General features: G+C 33.8%; 3 protein-coding genes and 1 long non-coding RNA gene across 7 annotated transcripts; 3 read left to right on the forward strand and 1 right to left on the reverse strand.

The window, feature by feature from the left end:
* Positions 1 to 1,592: 1,592 nt before the first annotated feature.
* Positions 1,593 to 7,739, forward strand: LOC116012768 (replication protein A 32 kDa subunit A-like). Of its 3 annotated transcripts, none has more exons than XM_031252423.1 (11): positions 1,593 to 1,836; positions 4,481 to 4,652; positions 4,756 to 4,866; positions 4,965 to 5,062; positions 5,418 to 5,459; positions 5,537 to 5,614; positions 6,151 to 6,229; positions 6,307 to 6,399; positions 6,470 to 6,549; positions 7,289 to 7,357; positions 7,446 to 7,739. In XM_031252423.1, the coding sequence occupies exons 2-11, from the start codon at positions 4,545 to 4,547 to the stop codon at positions 7,525 to 7,527; spliced, it is 840 nt and encodes a 279-aa protein (XP_031108283.1). In that variant the 5' UTR covers positions 1,593 to 1,836; positions 4,481 to 4,544; the 3' UTR covers positions 7,528 to 7,739. The 3 variants fall into 3 exon arrangements, with proteins under 3 accessions (XP_031108283.1, XP_031108285.1, XP_031108284.1); XM_031252424.1 differs by lacking the exon at positions 1,593 to 1,836 and adding an exon at positions 2,628 to 3,175; XM_031252425.1 differs by lacking the exon at positions 4,481 to 4,652.
* Positions 7,740 to 9,086: 1,347 nt separating this feature from the next.
* On the forward strand, positions 9,087 to 9,558 carry LOC116014277. The gene is made up of 2 exons (XR_004097376.1): positions 9,087 to 9,176; positions 9,265 to 9,558. It is a non-coding gene; the product is annotated as an uncharacterized LOC116014277 (long non-coding RNA).
* Positions 9,559 to 10,719: 1,161 nt separating this feature from the next.
* LOC116012205 (autophagy-related protein 18b) lies at positions 10,720 to 19,740 on the forward strand. 2 transcript variants are annotated; one of them, XM_031251691.1, is made up of 12 exons: positions 10,720 to 11,040; positions 11,229 to 11,302; positions 11,684 to 11,757; positions 11,854 to 11,963; positions 14,054 to 14,145; positions 15,177 to 15,289; positions 15,746 to 15,865; positions 16,604 to 16,749; positions 17,311 to 17,424; positions 17,880 to 17,945; positions 18,939 to 19,069; positions 19,458 to 19,740. In XM_031251691.1, the coding sequence occupies exons 1-12, from the start codon at positions 10,982 to 10,984 to the stop codon at positions 19,505 to 19,507; spliced, it is 1,149 nt and encodes a 382-aa protein (XP_031107551.1). In that variant the 5' UTR covers positions 10,720 to 10,981; the 3' UTR covers positions 19,508 to 19,740. The 2 variants fall into 2 exon arrangements, with proteins under 2 accessions (XP_031107551.1, XP_031107552.1); XM_031251692.1 differs by having other exon boundaries at positions 10,721 to 11,040; positions 18,939 to 19,088.
* Positions 19,741 to 20,713: 973 nt separating this feature from the next.
* Positions 20,714 to 25,184, reverse strand: LOC116011992 (transmembrane protein 208-like). Its single transcript, XM_031251445.1, has 5 exons — positions 24,827 to 25,184; positions 24,531 to 24,724; positions 24,054 to 24,138; positions 21,125 to 21,190; positions 20,714 to 21,050 (listed from the first exon to the last, which is right to left on the reverse strand). Exons 1-5 carry the CDS (start codon positions 24,908 to 24,910, stop codon positions 20,958 to 20,960), a joined length of 522 nt encoding a protein of 173 aa, XP_031107305.1. The 5' UTR covers positions 24,911 to 25,184; the 3' UTR covers positions 20,714 to 20,957.
* Between the last annotated feature and the right edge of the window lie 1,528 nt (positions 25,185 to 26,712).

A 26,712-nucleotide genomic window follows, 5' to 3' on the forward strand; every position in this document is an offset into this window, starting at 1 on the left:
ATTGAGCATCTTTGCAACATAATTACTATTGTATAGAGGATGAGCCCATCACTTCTGGGATAGATATAAATTTTGAGTTATGATAAGGTAGTTGTCATACAAACCAATTGACATAATGTCACTTAAATTGGTAGAGTAAAAGTGAGGCTCGATCGGAGCTCACAAAAGGAACCTAATCAATAATGGTAAAAAAAAAAAGAATTTGTAGAGGTTTGTATATAAAGATTACACCAAAAGAAACATCACTAAAACGATGTTGAATAAAAAAAATAGGTTTATCAATATTACCAACAAGAACATTTGCTTCAGGCAAGTGACTTGGTTGGATTCAACATTGTGATGTTCTGTTATGTTTCAACAAAATGCTTCGGGGTGTGGCACACACGTGATCAACTGCCTTTGATATCCCCACATGAAGCATCTTTGCTGCTGGGCCAGAGTTATATATGAATGAGGTTGCCCTTGACTAGTTTGGATAGCAGATTTAGATTCAGGCACTGACTTAAAAATCCTTAAAGCTTAAAGTCAATCAAATTGTGTCTTTAGAAAATGAATCCTGCAGGGATTTCTATAATTGTTACCACAAGGGATAAATTAAGGTTTAGCAACAACAAGTACAACCGAGCAAAACCATGTCACGTTTTGTGGTATGCAACCCCAAGAATAAGATAGCAACTCTTTGTCAATATATTCTATCTCACTTCATGCCCTATAGCAAATAAGTATTACCAACGAGAATACTATGAGGGTTCATATGACCACAAATTAAATCAAATTTGAGCAAATAGATGTTCTCAAATTTGGACAAGAGGATTGCAATTGTGAGCTCAAAACGAGGGTTTACCCTTAATAAACATGGGCCCAAAATAACAAATTATGGAAGTAGATTTTAAGAAATTGGGTTAATGAAAGAATTAAGCCCAAATATGAAATCAAATGGATCGAGCATTTAAACATAGTTCAAATACTTTGAAACAAAAAGGACCCAAAAATTATATAACGGCTTAGATTTTAAGCCCAAATTAAATTAGCCTAGAATGTAATAATTGAAATAAGCTTCAATTTAATTTGCTTAACAAAATAATCCATCATTTTGTTTTATCCAAAGAACAATAATATCCCACAAGATAATATTTTAAATTGAGCCCAAAACAAAACTACATGCCCAATATAAAACATATGAACAAAAAGACACAAGCCCAAAATAACTTTTGTTGGGTTAATTGGGTCATGCAAAGCCAGCTAAATAATCCAACCATTTTGTTCAAACAATTGAGCTCTGCAAAAAACAAAATAACTGATGTTTTTTTTTTTTATTTAAATAGCCTAGGTCTGGCAGAACTGGGCCAGACCCGGCCCAAAGACCAAAACCATATTAATCATCCTTAGCTTTGGTAGCTCTATCAGAAGTAGCCCTAGTAGCTAGGCCTGGGCAAACCGAACCGAACCGAAAGACCGTTCGGTCCCAACTGTGTAGAAATCGATCGGTCCGGTTCGGTTAAAACCGAACCGAACCGAAAACCGATCGTTTTTTTTTTTTTATAAATATATATAGATATATATTAATTAATTATAGTAAACCCTAAGGCAGTAAGGCCTAAGTCAATCCCAACTCCCACGCAGTTCTCGCCTATCGGACCTCACCGCTTCACGCACGCAGCAGGCAGCTCTCCGTCTCTCCGACCTCACGCACGCAGCAGGCAGCTCTCCGTCTCTCCAACCTCACGCACGGCGCACGCAGATCTCCGAGACCGAGACTCCGACCTCACGCAGTTCCTCTCTTCAACTCCGACCGGCTGGTCACGCTTCTAAAGTCTAAACACATTTATGGCCGAGGTAAACTTTCCTTAGTCTTTTACTCTTTTTGTAGTTATTTAGGCCTTTTAGGGTATGATTTTGATATTTTAGTTTTTCATTTGGAGTTTTTTAATTGTTCTTGACTTTTTGCTCTAGGATTTTTTTTTTTTTTTTAATTTTTCCATTTTGATTTAGGGTTTTTGAATTTGAGGATATAATATCGGCCGCCTATTTGAGGTTTCCATTAGTTTCTTATTGTTAAATTGCCTAATTGCCGACTAAAAATTTTCCAGTAAACTGGAATTCCAGTTCACTGGAAAATATTCCAGTTCAATTCCAGGGAATTCCTGTGCACAATCCCAGGGCACTCAATTCCAGTGCACTGGACTTTTAATCTAAAACGTCATTTTAAATTTTTAGTAGTTCCATTGCTATTTTAATTTATAAATTTGTAATAGCTTTTGTTTTATTAAATATTAACTATAGATGGATGGACAACTGAACAACTTATGGATGGATGAACAACTGAACAAGATATAAATTTGAACTTTATGTTTGAACTTTAAATTGTTATTTGAACTTTGAATTGTTATTTTGGTGTTAAACTTTGGATATGTTGATTGTATTTGAAACTTTGAATTGTTATGTTGGTATTAGACTTTGGATTTGGGATATGTTATGTTTCAAGTTTGTAATATTTGAAGTTTGGGATATTAGTAGTATGTTTGAACTTTTATTTGTTATTTCGTTATCTAATGTTTAGATTTTGGATATTGATTATGTGAATATGTATTATTTGGTAGTATGTTCAAAAATTTAGGAAATGTTCACATTCAAGGGTCTAAAACCGAACCGAAATAAAATCGAATCGAAACCGAACCGTTTTAAACCGAACCGGCTAATGTTAAACCGAATGGTTTAATTTTTTCAAAACCGAAAAACCGAAAAAACCGAACCGAAAACCGAAATGCCCACGGCCCACCCCTACTAGCAGCCACATAACAACATCCAAAAGCAGCTTTCAGACAAGAGAAAAAAAAGTGGGAGAGAGAGACGCAGAGAGGTCACTGAACCAAGCCCCGCTTGCCGCTGAGCCAATTGGGCTCGTAGCCATCTCTCTGTCACAATGCCAATCACCACCGTCGTCGTCACCACCGGACGGAGACTTGCCGGAGTGCTGGCCGATCGCGAAAACCTGCTGTCGCCGGCCACAGCCAGAGCCTGGCGTTGCCGCTTCCTCCATCGGCCCAAGCGCAAAGCGATCGCGAGCCACCGCCTTCTGCCGCCGAGCAACGCCACCGTTTCCATCGCTTATCGTCGAATCAAGGCGCGGCTGCACAAAATCGCCGGAACAGATCCGAAGAGGGGAATCGAAGAGGTTTGTATGGTTTGAGTATTTTAAAAAAAAAACATCCGAAATTTGCTGGGTTCTTATTTTCGAAAAAAATTTCGAAGTGTGAGCATAAATAAATATAATATGTGTAGTCCAACTACAAGCTTAGGCTTTTAGTTGAGATGGAGTACATGCTTTAATTTGGTATCAAAGCCATGCAAAAGATCATGGGTTCGAATCTCCGCGTCACCCACAATTGCGGTTGGAATCCTATCAAAGCCATGCAAAAGATCATGGGTTCGAATCTCCGCGTCACCCACAATTGCGGTTGGAATCCAGCGCAGACGTTTAATTCGAGGAAGAAAAGAAATATTTCGGATTATTTTTTTATAATCTGGGAAACAGCAGATCTATCTTTTCCCCAAAAAAAATTTGTGCTTTTTAAAAAAAAAATGAATAATTCGAATTTAAAAATCCGAAAAACATTTAATATGAACTGGGGAAAATAACATTGAATACTAACAATACAGATTGTAATCATTGTATGGATACTGTGATATGCTAATGTAGGTAAGAACCCGATAGAATGAAAAAGACCTATGTATGCTTAATGCTCATCTGTGATGTAGAAACCTTTCTTTCTATTGAGTATAATGAAAAAAAGCTTAGGTTTCTTTACAGGGTAATTATTCTAATTTTTCATGCGAATGCAGACGAAATAAATAATGTTCATATATCACAGATTTCGTATTCTAAAATTCAGGTAATTGTGAAAACAATGGAGAGCAATTGTACGCATACAATAACAGTTTCTAAGAAAAATTGATATAAATAGCATACCGTTCACCGAAGATATATATCGTGCTGATAACGTGTTGAGATGATTATAGCCTATAGCTCTGAGCCATCTCCGGGGAAACGCATTGTATATGTAAAATGGAAACAAAGACAAATAAGAGAAGAAGAAGAATAACAATAGAGACAAGTGATCATTATTCCATTCCATTCATCCAACTAACTTTACAAGAGGGGACAACATGTATATATAATACAAGTAATAATAACAATAATAATTATGGCCGTTACAACGGTTTACAACATAATGGCCACACTAAATATATAATTTATAACAGTATATATATATTGCTTCATCTTCATTTTCAATTTTAGTTTTAGCCTTTTAGTTTATAGGGCATCTAAAATTGCTGCCCCCATTTCCAGCGAGAAAATAGGGCCATAACAATTACAGAAGGCGGGAAATTCTAACATTTGCGTGCTATTTGCTTTTGTTCCTTCACAGCTCCCCCCGTCTTTCATATTTGACCTAACAGCCGATTTATTCTATCACAGTAATCTTTTTGAACACCCAAAATTTGGAGCTAAAGAAAATTAAGAAACGAAAATAGAACGGAAAATGTTCGGAAACAACAGCCAATTCGACTCCTTCGCCGCTTTCTCTGGCGGCGGCTTTGTCCCATCTCAGTCCACTCAAGGCCCAGACGCATCCCTTTCCTCGGCCAAGGTGTATAAACAAATTACAATTCATATTTCTGCATATATACACCTCTTCTTTTATTTATTTATTTATATTATTGTGCTAATATTTTTTCTAAAATTTTTGGTAGAGTCGCGACCAGACGCCTCTGCTTCCACTAACAATGAAGCAGATAAGCCAAGCAGTTCAATCGAGCAACGATAAGTCTAGTTTCCTGATTGATGGCATTGATGTCAGCAATGTAGGGTTTGTTAACGGTTTATTTGTTAATATATGTTGTATTTCCTTTGTTTCTTTTTGAATTAGTTTGTATTGTAATGGTAATTCATTTTTACATAGGTGAGAGTGGTGGGGATGGCATTCAAGAAAGCTGAGAGGGTCACTGATGTATCGTTTGTGATTGACGATGGCACCGGTCGCATCGAATGCAATAGATGGTTAGATTTCTTGGAAAACTACCTGAAAGAGCTCATAGTAATTTTCAGTTAATAGATAGCATCAAAGCATATTGTCACCAATTTTTATATTTGTTTCGTTAATTAGAAATTGAATAATTGAAAGAGAACCATGATATTGATATGCTTCAAAAGCTTTACTCATTAGTGTTTCTCAATGTAGCCGTTATGTCTTATAAAGCTTCTAGGGATGTACATATTTCTTATATAAACCTTATTTTAAAACAACTGAAAATATTCATCACGAGTATGAAATGAAAATTCAATGTGTTCTTATTGTTCATTAAAACTGTTCAACTGATTTTGATTCTGCTGAAATTGTTTTTTCACTTTTTAGGCTGAATGATTCTGTTGACAACAATGAAGTAGCAGGAGTATTGTAAGTATAAGCTCATATAATCTTCATTTGGATTAAAGCTAGGATGTTTTCCTTATTAATTTTTTTTAATTAATTAGGGATGGGATGTATGTTGTTGTTCATGGGCACTTGAAAAGCTTTCAGGGTAAAATGCAGATAATGAGCTTTGCTATAAGGTATGTCTCTCTTTTAAACAGAAAAAGAAAACTGTTCTGTTCTAGTTATCTTCTGAACTATCTTTAATGGCTAAATGATAAAGGTTTTTTGAAATGAAATATCTTATTCTTTCTTTTGTTCTACATTATGTTCTTAGTAATGTAATATATGTTCTATGACTTCAATCAATCTTAAAGAAAATTTACTTCCAATTTGAGAAAAAATTCATAATTGCAGCTTGAAATATAGGGAAATATATGAAGCATGTCTATGTCTGAGTATATGTATTGTAAGCCATTGCACAGAGCAAACCATGTTCTCAGTAGTTGATGTAAATATTGCTTATGGAAAATACTAGCTCTAGCATTGTTGGATTAAATTCATTATATTACAGCCAATTTAAGAAGACTGTCAAAAAGAAATAACACTATAATTAAAACCAACCGCATGGTTTCTTTGATGGAATGTTTTTACACAAGTTCTCTTGGAGATAATCATGTTGTACCCTAATTCTCTGTTCTATGTTTAAATTCTGTTTTTTGTTTATCCTCTTCAGGCCCGTGACTGACTATAATATGATTGCAAACCACTTTCTTGAGTGTATTTATGTCCATCACTGCAATGCCAAGCCAAAGGTATGTTTTTAATTGAGCGGCTCTGTTTCCCAACTGTATTGCTAAATGCTATATTTTACCCTGTTCATTTTGACAAGATACAAAGTAGCCTTTCTACCCAGAATCCAACTGAAGGGCAGTCCCAGGTCAACACTCAATCAAATGGATATAATTCTACCTCCACAGTTCAAGTAAGTCCATACTTGTTACATATTAACAATTGATCCCAGTCTGTACGCTAAGTCCCATCTACTTTTTCAGTTCTCTGGACAGAAGTGTATGGATGGGCTCAAGGGCATTGAAAAAATGGTGATGGATTATTTGCATCAGCCTTCATCAATGTAAGTTGTACTCTGGTTTAAAGTCTTCATTGGGCTAGGAAGATGGTCAATTTAAAATCTGTTGCAAACCATGCTAAATTTGAAATTTGGAATAACCTTTATTTCCATGGTTAACTTAGTAATTTTTAGAGGCATTTGTTTATGGACATAGTTCTTTTGTTTATTGTATATTATGAAAAACTATTCATTTCATTTTCTCAATAATTGTTTAGTTGACTATTAACTATGAGAGATTAAAGATGTGAAAGATGTTTGGAAACTTTTAGTGACTTAAACTTTCCCATATTTTCCATGTTGGACTTGATAATATCAATTGTTTATCAAGTCCTCAGGTATTGGATAATCCATTTATATAAATGGTTGGGTTCCTTAAAGTAATTAAAATAGAACTTTTTTTGGGGTAATCCTGGCTACTCTGATGGGCCAAATCCTAGTCAAAGGAGGATCACATTTGTGGCTGTTTTGGGATTGGTTATATATGTTTGCTGGAGTAGTCAATATTGCTTTGTCTTTTGAATAAATATCCCAATGTAACATCTATGAAACAGGATAGATTTGCAGACAAACAAATATATTGTATTGGAGTGTATTCTTTGTGCTGTTTGAATTTTAGTGTGTAACAAGCCTCATTGTTTTTTTAATAACTTGGGAGTTAAAATATTTTTGCCTCATTGTTTTTTTAATAACTTGGGAGTTAAAATATTTTTCTTTCAACTATTAACATCTTCGTATGTTTCAGTGCGCAGGAAAAGGGAATGCACAGGAATGAGATCGCTCAACAGCTTAAAGTTCCATTGGAGAAGATCTTGTATCTCCCTCTAGTCTCTATCACACCCTTCTCTTAGTAATAGATTGAGTAATGTATTTTCTAACTGACTTGTTTTTTTGAATATCAGGGAAGCAATTGAGTCACTTGAAGCAGAAGGTCTGGTTTACTCAACCATTGACGAGTGCCACTATAAGTCTACTAGTGCTTGAAGCTCAATATGAGCATAGATATTGGATAGCCAAGTTTGTTAAGTATGGAGTGGCAGAACTAGTGTAATGTTTACTAGGTTAATCCTATTTAAGAGTATTCCCCATTTTATGTTGATGAGACAAGTGAGTTTGCTTTACTACATATATGTTAAAGAAAGTTTAGAGTGATATCCAATTTTATCAGTAAATAAAATTTATATATTTAGTAGTTACATTAAAAGTTTTTATTGAAGGTTATAAAAATAGAGTAGCATGCCATCTGTTGTATGTGTTAACTTGGTTTATGATTTGTTGTTGTAAATGTGTTGACATTTTGTGCTTGATTCAATGTTCATTGCGGAAAGTGTTACTTCCGCAATTGAGTAATGTATTTTCTTTCACGGGTTGGTTTAATTTTATGACATGGTAGTTGCTCTGAAATAGACATTTTAACAGGAATTTGACTTCAGTAAATATTAGGGTGTTTTTAGTTTATGAGTTTACATTATTAGGAATGAGAATTAAAATTATAGTTATTGTTTTTTTGACAATTTTTTAAGACACAATTATGAGATTTGATATTTCTTCCATTAAGAATTTTATTACCTAATTAAAAAAAGGGTATCATTTCATCTTATATTAGTAATTTAATTTTTAAGATTAGATTAATGTTCTTAAATTTTTGTTCATATTAGTGTTTTGGATGTTATTATATTATGATCAATTGTCTTGATTGTTTGTTGTATTTTTAAATTTTTTATTTCCATTATAGAGTTATACATAATCAAAGATCAATATTAGTAATTATTTCAATTCTACTATACTACCAAACATGTAAAATATTTTCACAAAAATCTATTACTATTACTAAGTACGGAGTATTTGATTCCCATTTTGATTTTAATTCCATGTTTGAATCAAACACACCCTTAATGTGTTTTAGCTTGAATAAAACTTTAAATAAGTCGTTGATTTAATAAATTTTGGATTGATTAAGTCATTTGTTTATTTGTTGAATTTTAGATTTTAGAATGCTAAAGATTAACACTTGAATTAGCATACTATTATTTTAAAAAATATTTCATATAACTAAAATTTTAATATTGAGTATTATTATTGAGCTTATTTTTGCACAGACTATGAAACAATCAACGAGGAAATTGGTGCGGGACAGATAATTCTAAAATTTTCTTCCTTCCTCATAAAAGGGCTAGGTCTTTAGACAAATTTATTTCAAAAGCAAGCAAATAGTTCTATCTCAGAAAAGCAGTAGACATAATAATATAGAGCAAGTAAAAAAGAAAATGGGAAATAGAAAAAGAATCATCAATTCTTTATTTTTATTTTTATTTAATCTCAATATATACGTGATATAGAGAGTTTCAGTATAATTATAAGTCTTTAAGAGATGAAAATGTATTATGAGAATATAATTCCTCTTCGACGTATGGAGGCTGGTGCACGGTATAATTTGCCAAGAATTCTCGTTTCGGTCTTCACAAACTTGCAGTTGCAAGTTGCAACTNAGCCTCATTGTTTTTTTAATAACTTGGGAGTTAAAATATTTTTCTTTCAACTATTAACATCTTCGTATGTTTCAGTGCGCAGGAAAAGGGAATGCACAGGAATGAGATCGCTCAACAGCTTAAAGTTCCATTGGAGAAGATCTTGTATCTCCCTCTAGTCTCTATCACACCCTTCTCTTAGTAATAGATTGAGTAATGTATTTTCTAACTGACTTGTTTTTTTGAATATCAGGGAAGCAATTGAGTCACTTGAAGCAGAAGGTCTGGTTTACTCAACCATTGACGAGTGCCACTATAAGTCTACTAGTGCTTGAAGCTCAATATGAGCATAGATATTGGATAGCCAAGTTTGTTAAGTATGGAGTGGCAGAACTAGTGTAATGTTTACTAGGTTAATCCTATTTAAGAGTATTCCCCATTTTATGTTGATGAGACAAGTGAGTTTGCTTTACTACATATATGTTAAAGAAAGTTTAGAGTGATATCCAATTTTATCAGTAAATAAAATTTATATATTTAGTAGTTACATTAAAAGTTTTTATTGAAGGTTATAAAAATAGAGTAGCATGCCATCTGTTGTATGTGTTAACTTGGTTTATGATTTGTTGTTGTAAATGTGTTGACATTTTGTGCTTGATTCAATGTTCATTGCGGAAAGTGTTACTTCCGCAATTGAGTAATGTATTTTCTTTCACGGGTTGGTTTAATTTTATGACATGGTAGTTGCTCTGAAATAGACATTTTAACAGGAATTTGACTTCAGTAAATATTAGGGTGTTTTTAGTTTATGAGTTTACATTATTAGGAATGAGAATTAAAATTATAGTTATTGTTTTTTTGACAATTTTTTAAGACACAATTATGAGATTTGATATTTCTTCCATTAAGAATTTTATTACCTAATTAAAAAAAGGGTATCATTTCATCTTATATTAGTAATTTAATTTTTAAGATTAGATTAATGTTCTTAAATTTTTGTTCATATTAGTGTTTTGGATGTTATTATATTATGATCAATTGTCTTGATTGTTTGTTGTATTTTTAAATTTTTTATTTCCATTATAGAGTTATACATAATCAAAGATCAATATTAGTAATTATTTCAATTCTACTATACTACCAAACATGTAAAATATTTTCACAAAAATCTATTACTATTACTAAGTACGGAGTATTTGATTCCCATTTTGATTTTAATTCCATGTTTGAATCAAACACACCCTTAATGTGTTTTAGCTTGAATAAAACTTTAAATAAGTCGTTGATTTAATAAATTTTGGATTGATTAAGTCATTTGTTTATTTGTTGAATTTTAGATTTTAGAATGCTAAAGATTAACACTTGAATTAGCATACTATTATTTTAAAAAATATTTCATATAACTAAAATTTTAATATTGAGTATTATTATTGAGCTTATTTTTGCACAGACTATGAAACAATCAACGAGGAAATTGGTGCGGGACAGATAATTCTAAAATTTTCTTCCTTCCTCATAAAAGGGCTAGGTCTTTAGACAAATTTATTTCAAAAGCAAGCAAATAGTTCTATCTCAGAAAAGCAGTAGACATAATAATATAGAGCAAGTAAAAAAGAAAATGGGAAATAGAAAAAGAATCATCAATTCTTTATTTTTATTTTTATTTAATCTCAATATATACGTGATATAGAGAGTTTCAGTATAATTATAAGTCTTTAAGAGATGAAAATGTATTATGAGAATATAATTCCTCTTCGACGTATGGAGGCTGGTGCACGGTATAATTTGCCAAGAATTCTCGTTTCGGTCTTCACAAACTTGCAGTTGCAAGTTGCAACTGCAACTCTGCAAGCGGAGTGCAGTACATAAACTCACCAGATTTTAAATTCTGCTTTCTGAATTTCATCTTTCTGCAATTTCTCTCTCTCCCTCTAAGTATATTAATTAATTTAATTAAAGTTCACACGATCATGGCAAGTCAGTCATCTTCATGCCCGATACTCTGCGCTTCCTTCAATCAAGATAACAGGTAATACTTACGTTGAGATTTTCAAATATTTGCTTTCAATTTTATTTTGTTTCATATTTTGTTGCCTTTACTTGCTGAATTTCTGACAACTATCTACTTTTTATGTCAGTTTGATGATTTCCCTGTGTTAAATTCTTAAAATCGATTTTTTTTGGGTGTTAATTTTTACGTTTTATTTTCAATTACAGTTGCTTTACAATTGGAACGAAGGAAGGTTTTAAAATCTTCGATTCTAATACAGGGAAACTCCTTTATGAAAGAGGTAAGACGGATACGTTACGTAATCGTGGCGATATTTCTTTTAGTTTTGTTCTTCTAATTTCTGTCAGTTATTGATTTTGATGATAATTATCCTGCTACAGGAAATAGTTGACTGATAGTACTGAAAGTTTGTTGTTCATGAACTTGGAATTTGGAAATATGTAGTATTTTTGCTTTAAAAATGGTGCTTTAAATTAGGTAGTGAATGTAGCTCCGAATTGCTTTTGACTTGTTTTGGCATGGATGATCACACTGTAGTTTAGGTAATGAAAGTGTTGCTAAGATACATAGCAGAATTTTATCCTTTTGTCTGTGAAGGTATATGAAGCTAGTCTGAATGTACTTAAGTTTAAAGTAATGTGACCTTTGATTTTTTGGATAGCTGCTGGAGCATTCATCATAGTTGAGATGCTATACAGGTCAAGTCTTCTTGCAATTGTTGGGGCTGGTGAACAGGTCTATTAACCTTTTCCTAAGCTGATCTTCTTCTAATTATTTATTCATATTTTAAAGCTTCTGATGGTTACTTCTTTCTTTTCTTGGTTTCAATAGCCATCCTTATCTCCTAGGAGACTATGCTTGTTTAATACAATGACTGGAGTTGCTCTCCAGGAGCTGAAATTCTTAACTTCAATTCTTGCTGTTCGCATGAATAAGCAAAGGTAAGAACTTAGGTGCTGTTATGAATTTGATTAATTGTATAGATAAATATGCAATTCTCTCCACACAATGTTGCACTTAGGGGTGGAAATAGGCCTAGCCGAGTCAAGCTTTAGAAAATTAGGCCTGAGCCTGTTACGAAAATCTAAAGCTTAGGCCTGGGCCTGAGCTTGTATATAGGCTATTTTTTAGGCTCAAGCTTGAGCCTACAATTGGTCTGGCCTGGTTTGAAGCCATTTTAAAAACCTGTTTAATATTTAGGCCATTAAAAAGGCTTCAAAGTAAATCATACTTTGAGCCTATTTAAAGCCTACATGTTAAGACTTTTTAAAAACTTTAATAGGTATATCTAAATAATTTAAGAAATATACCTAATACAAAATTAATACATAATTACATAAGTATATCACCACAATGCAAACATAATAACATTAAAACAAAATAAAATCAAACATTTCAGGACTTCAGCATGATCGTTAACTTTTTTAGAAATAAATTCAATTGTATTATTATTTGTTATCTTGTATAATTAAGTTGAGACATTTCATTAAATATTATGACAGTAAAAATAGTTAATAAAAAAATTAAACAATAATAACACTTATAGCAGGATTAACAACAAGGTTTATAGTTGAATCATAATTTAGAATGGGATTTCGTAGGTGGAAGGTTAGGGTTTGGTAATTATATATACTTGGGTTATATTGTGTATATATATATATAGGCTGGGCCTGTAGGTCTGAAGGTCGAGCCTGGTATATATAAGTCTGGCCTGTTTAGTTTAATAGGCTTTGAAAATTGGCTCACCTTTTTACTAAACGAGCTAGGCCTTAATTAGGCCAGGACATAGGCCCCTGCAAGGGGCCTGGCCTTTCCCACCCCTAGTTGCACTGACAATACCACTTCTCTACTAATGCAATTAACTATTCAGGATAAAAGCATTTTGTCTATCTGTGCTGCCTTTTCATCAGTTGGACACATCTTAGTGAGGTGCTTTTCTCTTTCTAACCACCGAAATCAATCTTTACTACGAACCTCTACTCCAAAATTTGATTCATCAGTTTCTAGCATGATGTCTATTAATATGTAGTATGTGGAAACAATGGTGACATTTTCCCCTTTACTTTCCATTTTTCTTTAAAAGTACAAGCAACATTCACAAAAGTCCTACACTCCCTTCCTCTCTGGGTACAGAGCATAAAACCCTTGCTAGCGCAGACCACACACAGACACACACACACGTAAAACATATAAACACAAAACAGAGATCAACACCAAATCAGCAACCACACCAACACCTCTCTGGATTTATAGCACAACCAAAACAGCAACCACGCACACAAAAGAAACCTCTATCACACAATCTACGCTCAACAACTGGAACAGTAGCCAAACTTACATATTGAACCATTAAAATGTTATCAAACCATCACACTCTGTAATCAAATCAAAGGGGCAGGAGGAATTGAGCAGAGGGTATAGACTTTTGCCTGAGAAGTAACTTCATGTGTGGCAATATGACTTCTCTCCTAGGTTTAAGTATCACTTTTGAATCTTCCTTCATCATTGAGATGAGAGGCAGACAAGCAACACCCTATGTCAATACTATCTCTTCGTTGGGCTTCCTTCTCTATTTCCATCACAGCTCTGATACTATCTGAAGATTAAGATAGAAACAGAAAAAATAGCAAGAAGACTCTTTTCTGATATGTTAGCATACTGACTTGTACATGTATTTATGCACTTGTTCTAATTCTTTCAAATACCCAATATACATGTGGAAATCTTGTATTCTTGTTTGATTACATTTTCACATGCTCTTGAATTCCTTTATACTACTTAGTATACTGACTTGTACATGTATTTAACAACCACTTATATGGTCCTGGGATACAGAATGTGGTGATTCTTGTCCAACTGCTCGCATCAAAGAATATTGTTGAAAGAAAACTATGCATTTAACATCGTGAAGAGCATTTTCTTTTGTGTAACTTTGAATTCAGCTAATTGCACTGCATATTATTGTTTGTTAATAATCCGATTTTCTCCACATAGAAAATAAGATGATTAAAGTACGATCTTGATTATGTAGATTGATTGTCATATTGCAAGAGAAGACTTTCATATATGACATTAACAGTCTAAAGATATTGGATACTATTGATACTGTTCCAAATTCAAGAGGTTAGTTTCTATAAGTTTCATTCTATTCTCAATTATGCAAAAAATTGCATCGTCTTTCAGCTGTAAAAAAATTATTTTCATCTGTGGTAATGAAAAATTTCTTTAGGTTGTATTTGTATGTGCTGGGCACATCTCCTCAACTTTATTGCCATATCTTCATTTTTTATGCATATTGCTTCTGTTGAAGTTCATAGGGTTATAGTTCTTATGGTTTGGATTGCAAACATCTAATAACAATTATATAATAGATGGAGTAAGCTTCTATGCACTCAATGCTATCTGTTAAATCTGGAGATTAGATCGGGAGAAGTTGAAGCTTACTAATGATCTTATATGACCACTAGTTAATGTACATACATCGAAGAATAAATTTTGACTATAGTATATAGTCATATAGAAAGAATGACATAGAAGGAAGAAGGAATGCACATGCAGTTTGGTTCAGAGTAATTGGTGAAGTGGCAAGTTTAAGCAAGGGATAGGGCGGACTATAGATTTTGAATGGAGATCACATTTTCTGTGAAGCCCTTAGGTGAAGTGGAATCTGTGTCTCAAAGAAATGAAAATGATGGAATGTAGAATGTAGATGGTGATGTGAAGCCCTTAAGAGATCACATCCTAGTTCTTCCCATTTGATCATTTCGCTTAAGTTCTTGTTATTGCATTTAGACAGAATAACTACAAAATTCAGTTAATATTCTATGTAGTACAGGTAACATAGTAGAGATCTCTACTTTCTTCTGCAGAATCTTTAAATTTCCTACTTCTTAGAATTCATTTCATCTTTGATCATCATATTAAAATGTGATCAATCTTTCCTCCTTCCTTTGAAGAAGCTGTGCTTAAATTTCTTTCCGTACTTGAAATGATTTTGTTGTATCCATGTTACTGCATTTCTATAGCCAATAATTATATACATCACTTGCTCATTGGAAACATTTTAACACTGATATTAACAACTGAAGGAAGTTATGCAACATCATTAAAACTGCCTTCTGCTCTTCTAATTAACACATTATTTTTAATATTAGGACACTGTGCATTTTCCCCATGTTTGGATGGTTCATTTTTGGCTCTTCCAGCAAGTACAACAAAAGGTTCAGTGTTAGTATACAACGTGATGGACCTCCACTTGCACTGTGAGGTTGTGCTTCCATCTTTTGAACTTATGTATCTAATTCAAGGGTTGTCTTTAATGAGAACTCTGAGGGAAAATATGTTTTAGATTTCCTTCTTTGGTGATGGTTAATAACAATGGATTTGAAAAGCTGCAAAATTCTGGTTAATAGGAATCTATACCAGATTTACTGCATGGGGAATATTCTATTTTGCCAAACCTTAAAACCTATCTAGCCTCATATTCAATTTCATAATTTATTGGCCCATGTTTTATACAATTAAAATGTAAATTCTAAGCTTAATGATGCTCTCTTTGAAATATTCCCTTTTTGCCACTGTTTCTGTGTAGCCTATTAATTTATTATTTTTTACAAAGGGGAATAGATTCATAACCAACCGTTTGCTTACTACAAACTCTCAGTTAATTTAATTTTCTCTCACCTTCTTCTTCTCTGTTTTGTCAACATGATATAAAATGCAGATAGATGCACATCGCTCACCATTAACTTCCATGGCTCTATCTTCAAGGGGAATGTACATTGCAACTGCATCTGAGCAAGGGACCATTGTCAGAGTTCATCTTGTTTCAGATGCTACCAAGGTGAAAAATCATAAACAGATTTATGTTTTCTGCAATTGCACAGTGAATGTTGTCATAAATATTGTCACCTTTTGCCAACTATAGACCCAGCTTGAGGAAAAAGAGCTTAGCATTGGGTTTACCTAAATTATCTTTTCAAATCATAAACAGGGTTATGTTTGCTGCCATACCCCCACTAATTTCTGCATGCAGATATTAATCATAAATTTGTTACTTCTTTCCAAATTTTGTTAGTATTCAGTTACTAACATGTGCTTTTATTTATTTATTTTAATGGTAAGAATCCATGTGAAAAGAATGATGGTGTAGTTTGAATGGTCTATAGAGCATGTATGGAGCACTACCTTTCCTCCTTGTACAGAGTGGTCAATGTAATCCTTCTTGTCTAATAAACTAGCCATCTAGCCCTGGGATAGGTCAAATTCACTTAAGAAAAATGCACTTGAAATATCCTGGACAAATTGAACCTCTAAGCAGTTCTTCAGATTTATTTTGTTGTGGCCCAATTATAATTATGAATTCATTATTTAGCATGTATAAGAGAGTCATAGAACAACTCCACCCCAGTTCAGGACTCTTTGGAGTCTCCACTTTGTGAGTGCAGGGATACAGTGATCTTTCATGTTTCATTAAATCTTTGCACCTGTGCATACTACATTCTTGGTGTTGTTCTTTTTTAGTTTGTTTGGTATTTTCCATTTCTTGTGTGTATGGGATCTTAGTCTGTTTGATTGGCAGTCATACAGTTTCAGGAGGGGGACATGCCCATCAATTATCTATTCTCTGTCATTTGCACCAATGACTGGACTTCCTGATATTGTTCTGGCCACAAGCTCTTCAGGTTCTGCTCACATTTTCTCTCTGAGCAACACCTTGAATCAAAGGTGAGAGCTGAGTCCCTTTATACTGCTACACTACTACCATATGTTAGGTTTCTACATATTTTTATTCTTTTATCAGAGTTACATCAGCTTCCAGTATCTAAGTTTGAACCAAATAGAAAAAATGACGATTGTGTCCAATTGCTAGGATTGAAGTCTTGAAAATTAATTTTTCCTCTTCTTTTTATACATCTTTGTCTTCATTTCTCCCCTTTAAATAAGCTACATAATTTTTCCTAGCATGGTGATTAACTCTTCCTAAGAGAAACACCAACTTTGTTACCCTGAGTATGATTGCATATTTGACATCATGACATCCTGGTTTTTTTAGAAATTCAGTGATTTGCTTGATATTTCTACCTTGTTTGATTTCTCCCCTCTCTTCAAACAGCATTAAGAACCTCTTCTGTCACATTAATTGGTTCAGCTGGGCTTACTGCCATTCATAGAAGAGCATGCTAGAACTTTGTCTCTGATAAGATTTCCACATTAAAGATTTTTCTTTTAATGTTATCATTAATAAACTTGGTTCCTGTTATTTTTGCATATTTTACCTCTTTCCAGAACCAAAAGATCAAGTGGCCTTTTTGCATCAGTAATACCTGATTCTGTTTGTGATGCATTAGATCCTGCTCATCACCATGTGCTTCATAATGCTGTTTCAGCTGGAGTCAAAAGGTAACATCAATTATTTACCCAGCCACACATGAAGTATTAAAAAGTTTTAGTCCCAACTGTAGAGTAGATGGAGCGCATAAATGCATGTGTTTAAGCGACATGCATTTATTTCGTGTTCAGGACATAATTATTATTATTGTCACCGCAGTATTATGATTGCAGATAGAAATGCAAATACCAAAGCTCTATATGAGATTCAGTTAAAAATGGTTTTAGTTTTCTCTTCTAAATTGGCTTGCATTAGAGACCACCCTTGAGATTCCACAGGTGGCCCATTCAGTCATTAGTCTGGATTACTAATAAGATTATGAAGGCTTAAACAGCTTTTGATTTATCCTCTTTGAGGTTGGGCATTAGGCAGGCTCTGTTCTATCTGTTAGAGTTTTACTTCAAAAGCCTTAATCTTCTTATAGTTTTCATTATAAAGCGTTATTTTTTTTCTTTTCTTTTTGCAGTAACACACTGATCCGCAAGACAGACAAAGTTAGTGAACCCTCAACGTCTGGAACTGTGGCATTAAGGTCAGATCACATATCATCATGCCCATTTTGTTTTGGTGCCTTGTTTGACATTTATCTATTATCTATTTGTTCCTGTTTTTTTTTTTTTTTTTTTTTTTTTTTTTTTTTCTGACACTACACACCAGCTTCTTTCTCTATTTTGTTTTATTTATGTAACCATGTTAAACAGTAACATAATGCAGCTTAAGGAATGTACTCTACCCTTTCCAGACATATGCATTAGACAACCACCTGTGCAAAATACACGATAACTAATGCCTTTGGAATTGAAAATAAAAAATTCAAATGCTACAAATTGTCTAAGTATTTAAATGTTAATACACTTGATATGTGATTGGTACATAAAAATTAAAGCAGGGAGTGTATATGTATTTGGAAATTAAATATCTTCGGTTCAAGATTTAATTAAAATTTTACAAATAATTTAAATATTTAAATGTAAATATTATATTACTTTTTTTTTTAATCAAGAAACTATGAAATATAAGACATCCATAATTTTCAATAAAATTATGGTTAAACCGTTCCCAACAGAAATTGAATTCCATTGCAATTATGGTTGAATCAAGTTGTAATGGGCGTTTTTCATGGGAATTGTGTTTTGTTGTAATTTGTGATTTGCAGCGGAATTTAAGGCTTTCTCAATGGAATTTTGCTGTTGTAAATCATGAATGGGCGTTTTAGTGAGAGATAATGCACAAAAAATGTTCTTATTAGTGTGTACAGAACTTAATTTTGTGCAGGGAGAAAGTTTCAACAAGCTGCCGAGTGACAATTGTTTGGCACATAGTTTCACTTGAATATATTATATTGATATTTAGATAGTGTTGTAATGTATATTTGGTTTGTCATTGTTTCCTTAGGCAAGATGCAGATAATATATTTATTTATTGTGCATTACGCAATTAACAGACAATAGTATGCTTGTTATAATGCTATTCGAATTTAGTTTAGTGATGTGTTCATCTGATGTTGGATTTTGGCATTTCGCAGAGCAACTATATCAGTAATAACATTAGCAGGATATTTTATGGAATATGGGTACAGTGTCAACTATCAGAATGAGTCCTCCTGGGCGTTGGAGCGGGAATTTAATCTTTTAACAATCACTGCAGATAAAGGAGGTACAGCTTAGCTTCATAGGTTTGTTTCATCTTCAAGCTTTTTCGATGCGCTTTTGTGTCGAATGATGCCATCATGACTTGTGTTGTTGTCACCCTCAGTAGTCAAATGCGTATTGAGTTTATGATAAACAAGGCAGTGACATGATAATGTAAAATGAAATCCTATGCCTCAATCTGAAGTAGAACTGTAAATTTGATTTATCAATATAGATTTGTATCTCCTGTTGGGGCATTAACTTACAATCTTCTGCTGTGATTTTCTTGTTAAACCTGCCTTGCATTAACCGCCATGTATTCCAATTGTTATATTATGGACCAGATTCATATTGTATTGTGAACCCCGATACAAAAATTATGTACCTTCAGTTAACACATACATTCTATACAGGTAACACCAGGGACGGAGCCAGAAAATTCCGGTTGGAGAGGCCAATGTAGTCATATAGTAGAGAACATTCAAAGTGTCAGTAGACATTATAATTAACCGTACAAAGTTCCAAGCTATTATACACGAATCATACATCCATAAATTATCAAATATATAACTCTAGGTTAAATACATTCTTTCACATTTAAGGGCTAAAATGAATAATATCTCGTATTCAAAATATGTAACTTGAATGTGAAAATATTTACCTGAAATAGAGATTTAGACAAAACTTGTTGATTTCTATTTTTGTCAAAATCTGAAAATTAAATATGTATTCATTGCTTCACCTCTCCTCTCTGGTCTGTGAACCTTAATAGCCTCCCAATAATTCAGAGAATAGAAAACCTTAAATCTGAGTTTATGATTATGGAAACAGGCCAAAGAAGAAGGGTGAAATGAAAAACCAAACAATAATGGTTTGTCCCTTTCCCTCGATCAGCCGAAACAAAATGAAGGAAAGCAAAATGGGTTTCTTTGGTTGCCTTTTTACTGCTGAAGGAGGAGCTAGGGAGTGCTAACAAAGCAAAGGGTTTCATCTTCTTTTATTACTGATTCTGCCGATTGATCATTTCGAGGAAAGCAAAGCAACACATAGTTTTTTTTTTATTTGCTTCTTTCTGCAGAAAAGAGGAAAAGCAAAAGGCAAAAGCTACTTTTCCCTCTTTTAAGCCATAAAATAAGGGAGAATTTTTTTTTAAAAACAAACAAGAGAATAAGACAAAAGGAATTAATGTGAAGGTAAGGGGTAAGGGGTAGGGGTAAGGGCATGGGGGTTGGGGGGGCCAGGAGACAAAAGGAATTAATGTGAAGGTAAGGGGTAGGGGGTAAAGCGTGGGGGTTGGCCGGTTGGGGGGCCAGGGCCCCCTACCTCCTAACGTGGCTCCGTCCCTGGGTAACACGTAAACAAATAACTTGATAATTGCTAACACATAATATGATAGCTACAGGTACAGAATGTGTCAACTAAAGATACAAAATCTAAAAGTTATTTTTGTATCAGGGTCTACAATGCAAGGTGAACCCCTACCCAAGTATTCACTTATAGTTGCTTATTTATGCCAAACCGTACTTTGTGCTTGGTGAGTTAAAGATGCATTGCCAAAAGGTAGACGCTCATTTAAAATGAATAAACAATTTAATAAATTGACATATTTTTCATTCTTATCTCGTATATAATTTAATTATTAATTTTTTAGAGTGACGAGCAAAACTCATAACCACTCATTGAGGGTGTATATCGGGTGAACTCTACCTATATGTAAAATGAAAGCCTTATTATCGTGCATGCAGCAAAGAGTTAGCTAAAATAAAATCAAAATCAAAATCCTAAGACACTTCTCTCCAAATACACAAAGTAAAATACATCAGCAGCCATGAGAACAGCAGCGCTACTGCAAAAGTCTCCAACAACCCTCACTAAAGGGCCCTTTGATCTCTCCATTTAAATAGAATATATAATCATCGACCTTTTGCCTTGACAAATTTAGTTCTTGAAGCCTTCCTCTCCATCTTCTCTCTCTTTTTCCTTGTCTTCTCATCTTCTTCAGCATCCTGCAACCAAAACCATTATATTAGTCACACCCCATAGAACCACGAGTAAATAGCAGAGACACCAACATACATACCTCGGAACCCATTGACAAAAATCCTTTCAGGAATCCAAATGATTTGTATAGTGCAAATCCTGGTATCTGGAAACCAAAACCACAATCCACTTAAAACATCGACTAGGTTGTTGCTCGTTACCAGAAGCAGATCACTCTGAAAATAATGCTGGAAATGATAAACTAACAAGTTCTAAATAAGGAGCCCAGGGTCACAAACTGCAACACTTTCTACCAATACTAAGACAAAATCTCCCTAGAATGTTTACTAAGACAAATCTCCCAAGAATATTTTGGACATGAATGGACTCTATTATTCTGATGACTCTCTCAAGTCTTACACTTTTACCGGCATAAAGCAGAAAAGGCTTCAAACTTAAAACTAACACAACTCATATCAGCCTAGCCTAGGGGCGGGGGCGGGGGCCAAGTTGGAACCAAGCCAACCTAACCGGCAAAGCTAGGGACCTGAAAAATCTATAAATTGAAACCTAACAAAACTGTAGTTTGATGTGTTTGGTTCAGGTAGTAAAAATTATGGAATAACCAATTTTTCAAGCAATTGAAAGACTTGAGATGAAAGTCTCAACAGCCTCAATTTGAAAATTGCATCTAAGACTATGGTATCATAGCAAAAGATTTCAAGATGAATAACAAAAACAACCTTCCAGGGTTGTACTACTATAATCAGTGCTAAGACTCAAATCTGACCAGAGAGGGGTAGGGAAGAAGCTGAACTAGTTGAATCTTTTCATAGCCATGACAATTGAGGGATGGTGTTTGAGAAGAAATTAGGGGTTTTCTGTTTACTATGGATTTCATACCTAAATATTTTCCCAAATTACAGGCCAAAGATTATCTAACAATGTAGTACTAACAAGAACCATCCTCTCTTATAAACAACAGAGGATTCAAATAATTTGCATCACAGAAAAAATCAACCAGAGATCCACCCAATTCAATGGCTACTGAACAAGGCCATATTGATCCTATCGATAGAGTCTGGGAACTGCAACACATCACAACTGAGATGCAAGCAAATTTTCAAGCCTGAGAAAAATGCATGGGGAGAATTTAAGGACGTATATATCAAACTATAGGAACCCTAAATGATCTCGTGACATCATGTATCGCCTATGATTGCAAGCGAATAGAGGAAATAGAGTTGCATTGGTAGTCAAGGAATTGCCCAGCCTGTCCTACACGTTACTCCACCACACAATGGTGGTAGGTTGAGAAAAGTAAAATTAGTGGCTTATCAACTCAACAATGGAGCATCATAATGGTGAGAAAAAGTATAAGACTGGCAGAGGCATCTAGGGAAACAACCAATATGACTTCAGTCAAAGATAAAGAAGTTGTTAATGGCACAGTACCCAACAGCAAAACATGGGCAATATTTAATCCAATTATGCTCCTGATGGAAAATGATGTCTATGACTATCCCATTGAGTTCAATAAGTTGTCTTCTACCAGTTCTACAAACAACAATCTAACAGAATATGAGGACCAACAGATTTCAAGTTACGTTAATAGACTGAAGCCAACCACCCAAGGAAAGATGGACTGCCACACAGCCATGACCTTAACTGAGGTGTGAAATATGGCCATGAAGGCAGGACTCTTACAAAAAGCGATGCCCAAGTAGGGCAGCCTCACCCAGAGCTTAAGAGAGAAGAAAAGAGACCAGCACATGAGGTTTGAGAAGGGCATAAGAAATCCAGCAACATTCCATATGCACAGCCAAATATCAATCAATAAATCTTTTAAATATGAGAGCCTAGCTATGCATCTAACAGCTGCCCAAGGAAGAAGATGGCGAACATAGCTGAGTAAACTAAGTTTGAAGAACTAGATGAGAGAATGAGGTAGAGGATGTTTGTGGCCTTGATGAGGAAGATAACCATGAGCTTGAGCGGGCTAGTATTGTCATTCTGAAAATTGACACAAAGCAATCTGACTAGAACTGAGAATTGAAAGAGATTTAGAAACCTACAGATATTGGGATTACATTTAATAGTATTAGGAAACTATCACCAATAATACTTATAATAGTTTGTTTCTTTTCTAAATTAATTAAATATTCCATTATAATTCCTAGTAGAAGAAACCTATAAAGATGGAGTTACATACTTACATTTAATGGTATTACAAAACTATCACGAATATAAATTACTTGCAATCTTTTGTTTCTTTTATAAATTAAATATTCTATGATGATTCCTAGTAGAATTAGAATTGATATTGGGTATTCCCCCTAATAAGTACACTTGTAGAGTTGTAGTCATGGATGGGGTTCAACTTTTCAATAGATAACTATTCTTCTTAACTTGAAGCTAGTTGTTTTTCTTTTGCACTTCTTTTAACCAAAAAGAAGTCTCTTCGGTTCTCAGGAGCCTATGCAAAGTTTTTTTAAACAAATTTTCTAAGGGTGTCAAAGCTCTCCTTGATTTCTGCTGCTTCAAATAATAATATAAAAGGGTTGAACAAGTTATAGAACCATTTTGAGAAAGCAAAATCCAATATTCCAATCAAACTATAGCATCTTCGCTTATTGCAAACAATATTAAAAACCTGTGAGAATCCACAATGCTACATAAAAGCCATGCATATTCACAAGGCAGATACTATTGAACATCAAAGGGCCACCAATCACGATTAGGTTTTCACTATTCCTCGAATCTCTTCTTTCTTTCAACTTCCCAATTATATTACACTTGCAATTCAACATAGAAAATGTGCTCCTAAAAACATGTCCAGCAAATTCACCTTTATGAGACAACCTCTATGTTTGGCAACCTTTAACATGTTTGCAAGCATGTCATAGTTTAAGAAATGCTTTTGATAAAGAATATAAATTGAAGTTTAGAAGCTACAGCTTTTAATAACTACAAGAATGTAATGAGGGAAAAAGTTCATTAGGAAAAAAAGCTGAAGTTATAAAGCATACCACTAGGTAAGTGTACCAAAACTTGTCCGACAAGATAGATGCAAGTTGAACAAAACATGTGATATAGATCACGTCATGTAGATAGCTGCAAGAATAAAATGAGGTAAGCAAATCCCTAAAATGATCAAAAAACAAGCATATAATACAAAACTTAATACTTTGCTAGGATACTGCAAGGGATTGATAATGTATCAGAAAATTTTCTTCATTTCCATTTTATTTTAATTTCCCCCATTATGCTTTAAGAGCCAAATTTCTGGAAAACTCCCATGCAAGATGACACTATTGCAAAAAGAAAATGCAACTATAATGAGTTTCTTTTGCTGTAACAACCCAATTTAAAGCTACATGGGTTCTTCAGTACACAATCAGACCAAATTTCAACTAAAAAAACCACATGGTAAACATATAGAATTCACATCAAAATCTTTTCGAATCAATGCTGCTCGAAATATAAAGACAAAATGAAAATGATACCCGCAAACTCCGGCAGTACTCATATCGTATCCACCATCAATGAGCTCTCCATCATCACCATAACTGGGTTTAGCCATGGCGGCCAATTGTTGGTAAGGTAAAATGTAGGCTACAGAAGTGAATACTAGCCCGAACCAGTGCATCCAGGAAATACTAGAGTAGAAAATCCCAAATCTCACCAGCAGATATACAGCCTATATAGTATATACACACAATTAAATGATCAATTAACGGAAAACCCCAAAAATAAAATCGTAATTTTCAAAATTAATAGTAAAATAAGAAAAAGTTTTTACATTGCATATAAGGATAATGCGAAGGAGGGTCCTCATGTGCCGAGCGTTCTCTTCCTTGCGCTTCTTCGCTCCTTGATTTGCCATCGCTGAGAACAGAGACGACAACCTATTACGGTTTCAGGAAGCTGATCAAGAAAGCAATGATGCTTGTGGCAGTAGGCGGTGAGGAGTTCGAGGCAGTGACGAACTGAAAGATTAGAGGCTTCGATCAGTGGCGATGTCGCCGGACTCCGCTGGGCGGTGGCCGGAGAAGCAGCAGATCGAAGATTCCGAAGACGCGAAGAAGAAATGGTCGAAAATGGAGAGAGAGAGAGAGAGAGAGGAGAGACGACCAGAGTTGCTCGGCAGAGAGGAGAGACTGCTGTAAATGTTAATTACCTAGTATTATTTAGGAAAAATGTCAAATAGGTTACTAAACTTTCACACATTATTTGTGTAATTGAACTATGAAATAAAGAAAATTAAGAATTGAACCATCAAAATCCCAAAAATTGTGTAAATAACATTGTTTACAAGTTACTTCAAAATTTTTCTTAAATATGATGTCATAATTTCAAATTATATATAAAAAATTATTTTAATTTTCATTTTTAAAAATTAAAAAAATTTAAGAAGGTTAAGTCAATCTCCCACTTCATCTATTGTGTATAAAGGAGAGGCAACCATAACTACTCCCTCCTTTGTTCAGATGAAGAGGGGGTCCTGAGTGGCAAGACCAAGACGCTCGCAGCCGTGAGGTCCTGAGTTCGAAATCGTCTATCACCCGGGTTTGAGCCTTATCCCACTCATATGAGGAGTGGGGTTTGCCTCGATAAACCCAACGAAGGTGGTTTGAGCCGGATCCCACTCAGATGAGGAGTGGGGTTTGCCTCGATAAACCCAACGAAGGTGGGGGCAGTCATGACTGTCTTTCCCTTCATCCACAATAGGTGGTTGCAGTCACCTTCTGAAAATTATTTTTTTAAAATTTTTAAAAATAATAATTAAAATAATTTTTTTTATATAATTTGAAATTATGACATCATATTTAAAGACAACTTTGAAGTATCCTGTAAAAATTGTTACATACACAATTTTTGAGATTTTGATGGTTCAATTGCACATTTTTTTGTTCGATGGTTCAATTACACAATATGTAAAAGTTTAGTGACATATTTGACAATTTTTTTTCTATTATTTATTTGATTTGTTTTTATTTTTATTTTTTAATAAAAGAATAATGAAAAAAATTTTAATTTCTTTAAGAATATTATTGACTTTATTATAAGGTAGTATCTGTTCTATACTTTTTCCTTGTGACCTTTCCTCAAGGAGGGCTATGAATGTGACATTTGAGCACAAGGTGCATGACAACAAAATTTCAAATTAACTAATGAACTATGCGCAAAAGTGTAAGTGCAACCAAGTTCCTAAATTGTCTATTATTATTATTATTGACAAAAATTAACACATACTTTTAAGGCATGTAAAATCATATTATTTAGCATGAGAATTGAAAATGATACAAAAGAACTAACAAAAAAAAAAAGAACAATAAAAGTGATTATTAGAACTTTACCCCCAAAAAAATAAAAAAATAAAAGAAGACTGAAATGTTGTTTGGGTTCAATCCGTTACTTTGAGATGACCTCAATAAGAGCTACAATAAATTTCAAAATCAAAATTTATAAAGTAATCAGAATTTACTTCTTTTTCAATCATCTCACTTGGTTGATCTTACACTCTTCTTTTTTACTTAAAAAATATTACATTCATTCTTAAGTTGTGTACAACTAGTACTTTTAGTCCATAATTGTCTAGTTTTATAAATATAATCTTTAATTGTGTGACAATGCAACATATTTAGTTCTTTACTGATACATTTTAAATTCTGTCCTAACTTCTAT

This window comes from Ipomoea triloba, chromosome 3 (genome assembly GCF_003576645.1).
Source record: "Ipomoea triloba cultivar NCNSP0323 chromosome 3, ASM357664v1".
Lineage (NCBI taxonomy): Eukaryota > Viridiplantae > Streptophyta > Magnoliopsida > Solanales > Convolvulaceae > Ipomoea > Ipomoea triloba.

Excerpts from the sequence above, each read along its gene's own strand:
- LOC116012205 (XM_031251691.1), top strand. The coding sequence starts at position 10,982 with ATGGCAAGTCAGTCATCTTCATGCCCGATACTCTGCGCTTCCTTCAAT. Across the intron at positions 11,758-11,853 it reads TTGTTGGGGCTGGTGAACAG|CCATCCTTATCTCCTAGGAG; the intron begins GTCTATTAACCT and ends TGGTTTCAATAG. Across the intron at positions 19,070-19,457 it reads AATCACTGCAGATAAAGGAG|GTAACACCAGGGACGGAGCC; the intron begins GTACAGCTTAGC and ends CATTCTATACAG.
- LOC116012768 (XM_031252423.1), top strand. The coding sequence starts at position 4,545 with ATGTTCGGAAACAACAGCCAATTCGACTCCTTCGCCGCTTTCTCTGGC. Across the intron at positions 6,400-6,469 it reads ATTCTACCTCCACAGTTCAA|TTCTCTGGACAGAAGTGTAT; the intron begins GTAAGTCCATAC and ends CTACTTTTTCAG. Across the intron at positions 6,550-7,288 it reads TTGCATCAGCCTTCATCAAT|TGCGCAGGAAAAGGGAATGC; the intron begins GTAAGTTGTACT and ends CGTATGTTTCAG.
- LOC116011992 (XM_031251445.1), bottom strand. The coding sequence starts at position 24,910 with ATGGCAAATCAAGGAGCGAAGAAGCGCAAGGAAGAGAACGCTCGGCAC. Across the intron at positions 24,725-24,826 it reads GCATTATCCTTATATGCAAT|GCTGTATATCTGCTGGTGAG; the intron begins GTAAAAACTTTT and ends TATACTATATAG. Across the intron at positions 21,051-21,124 it reads TTTTGTCAATGGGTTCCGAG|GATGCTGAAGAAGATGAGAA; the intron begins GTATGTATGTTG and ends TTTTGGTTGCAG.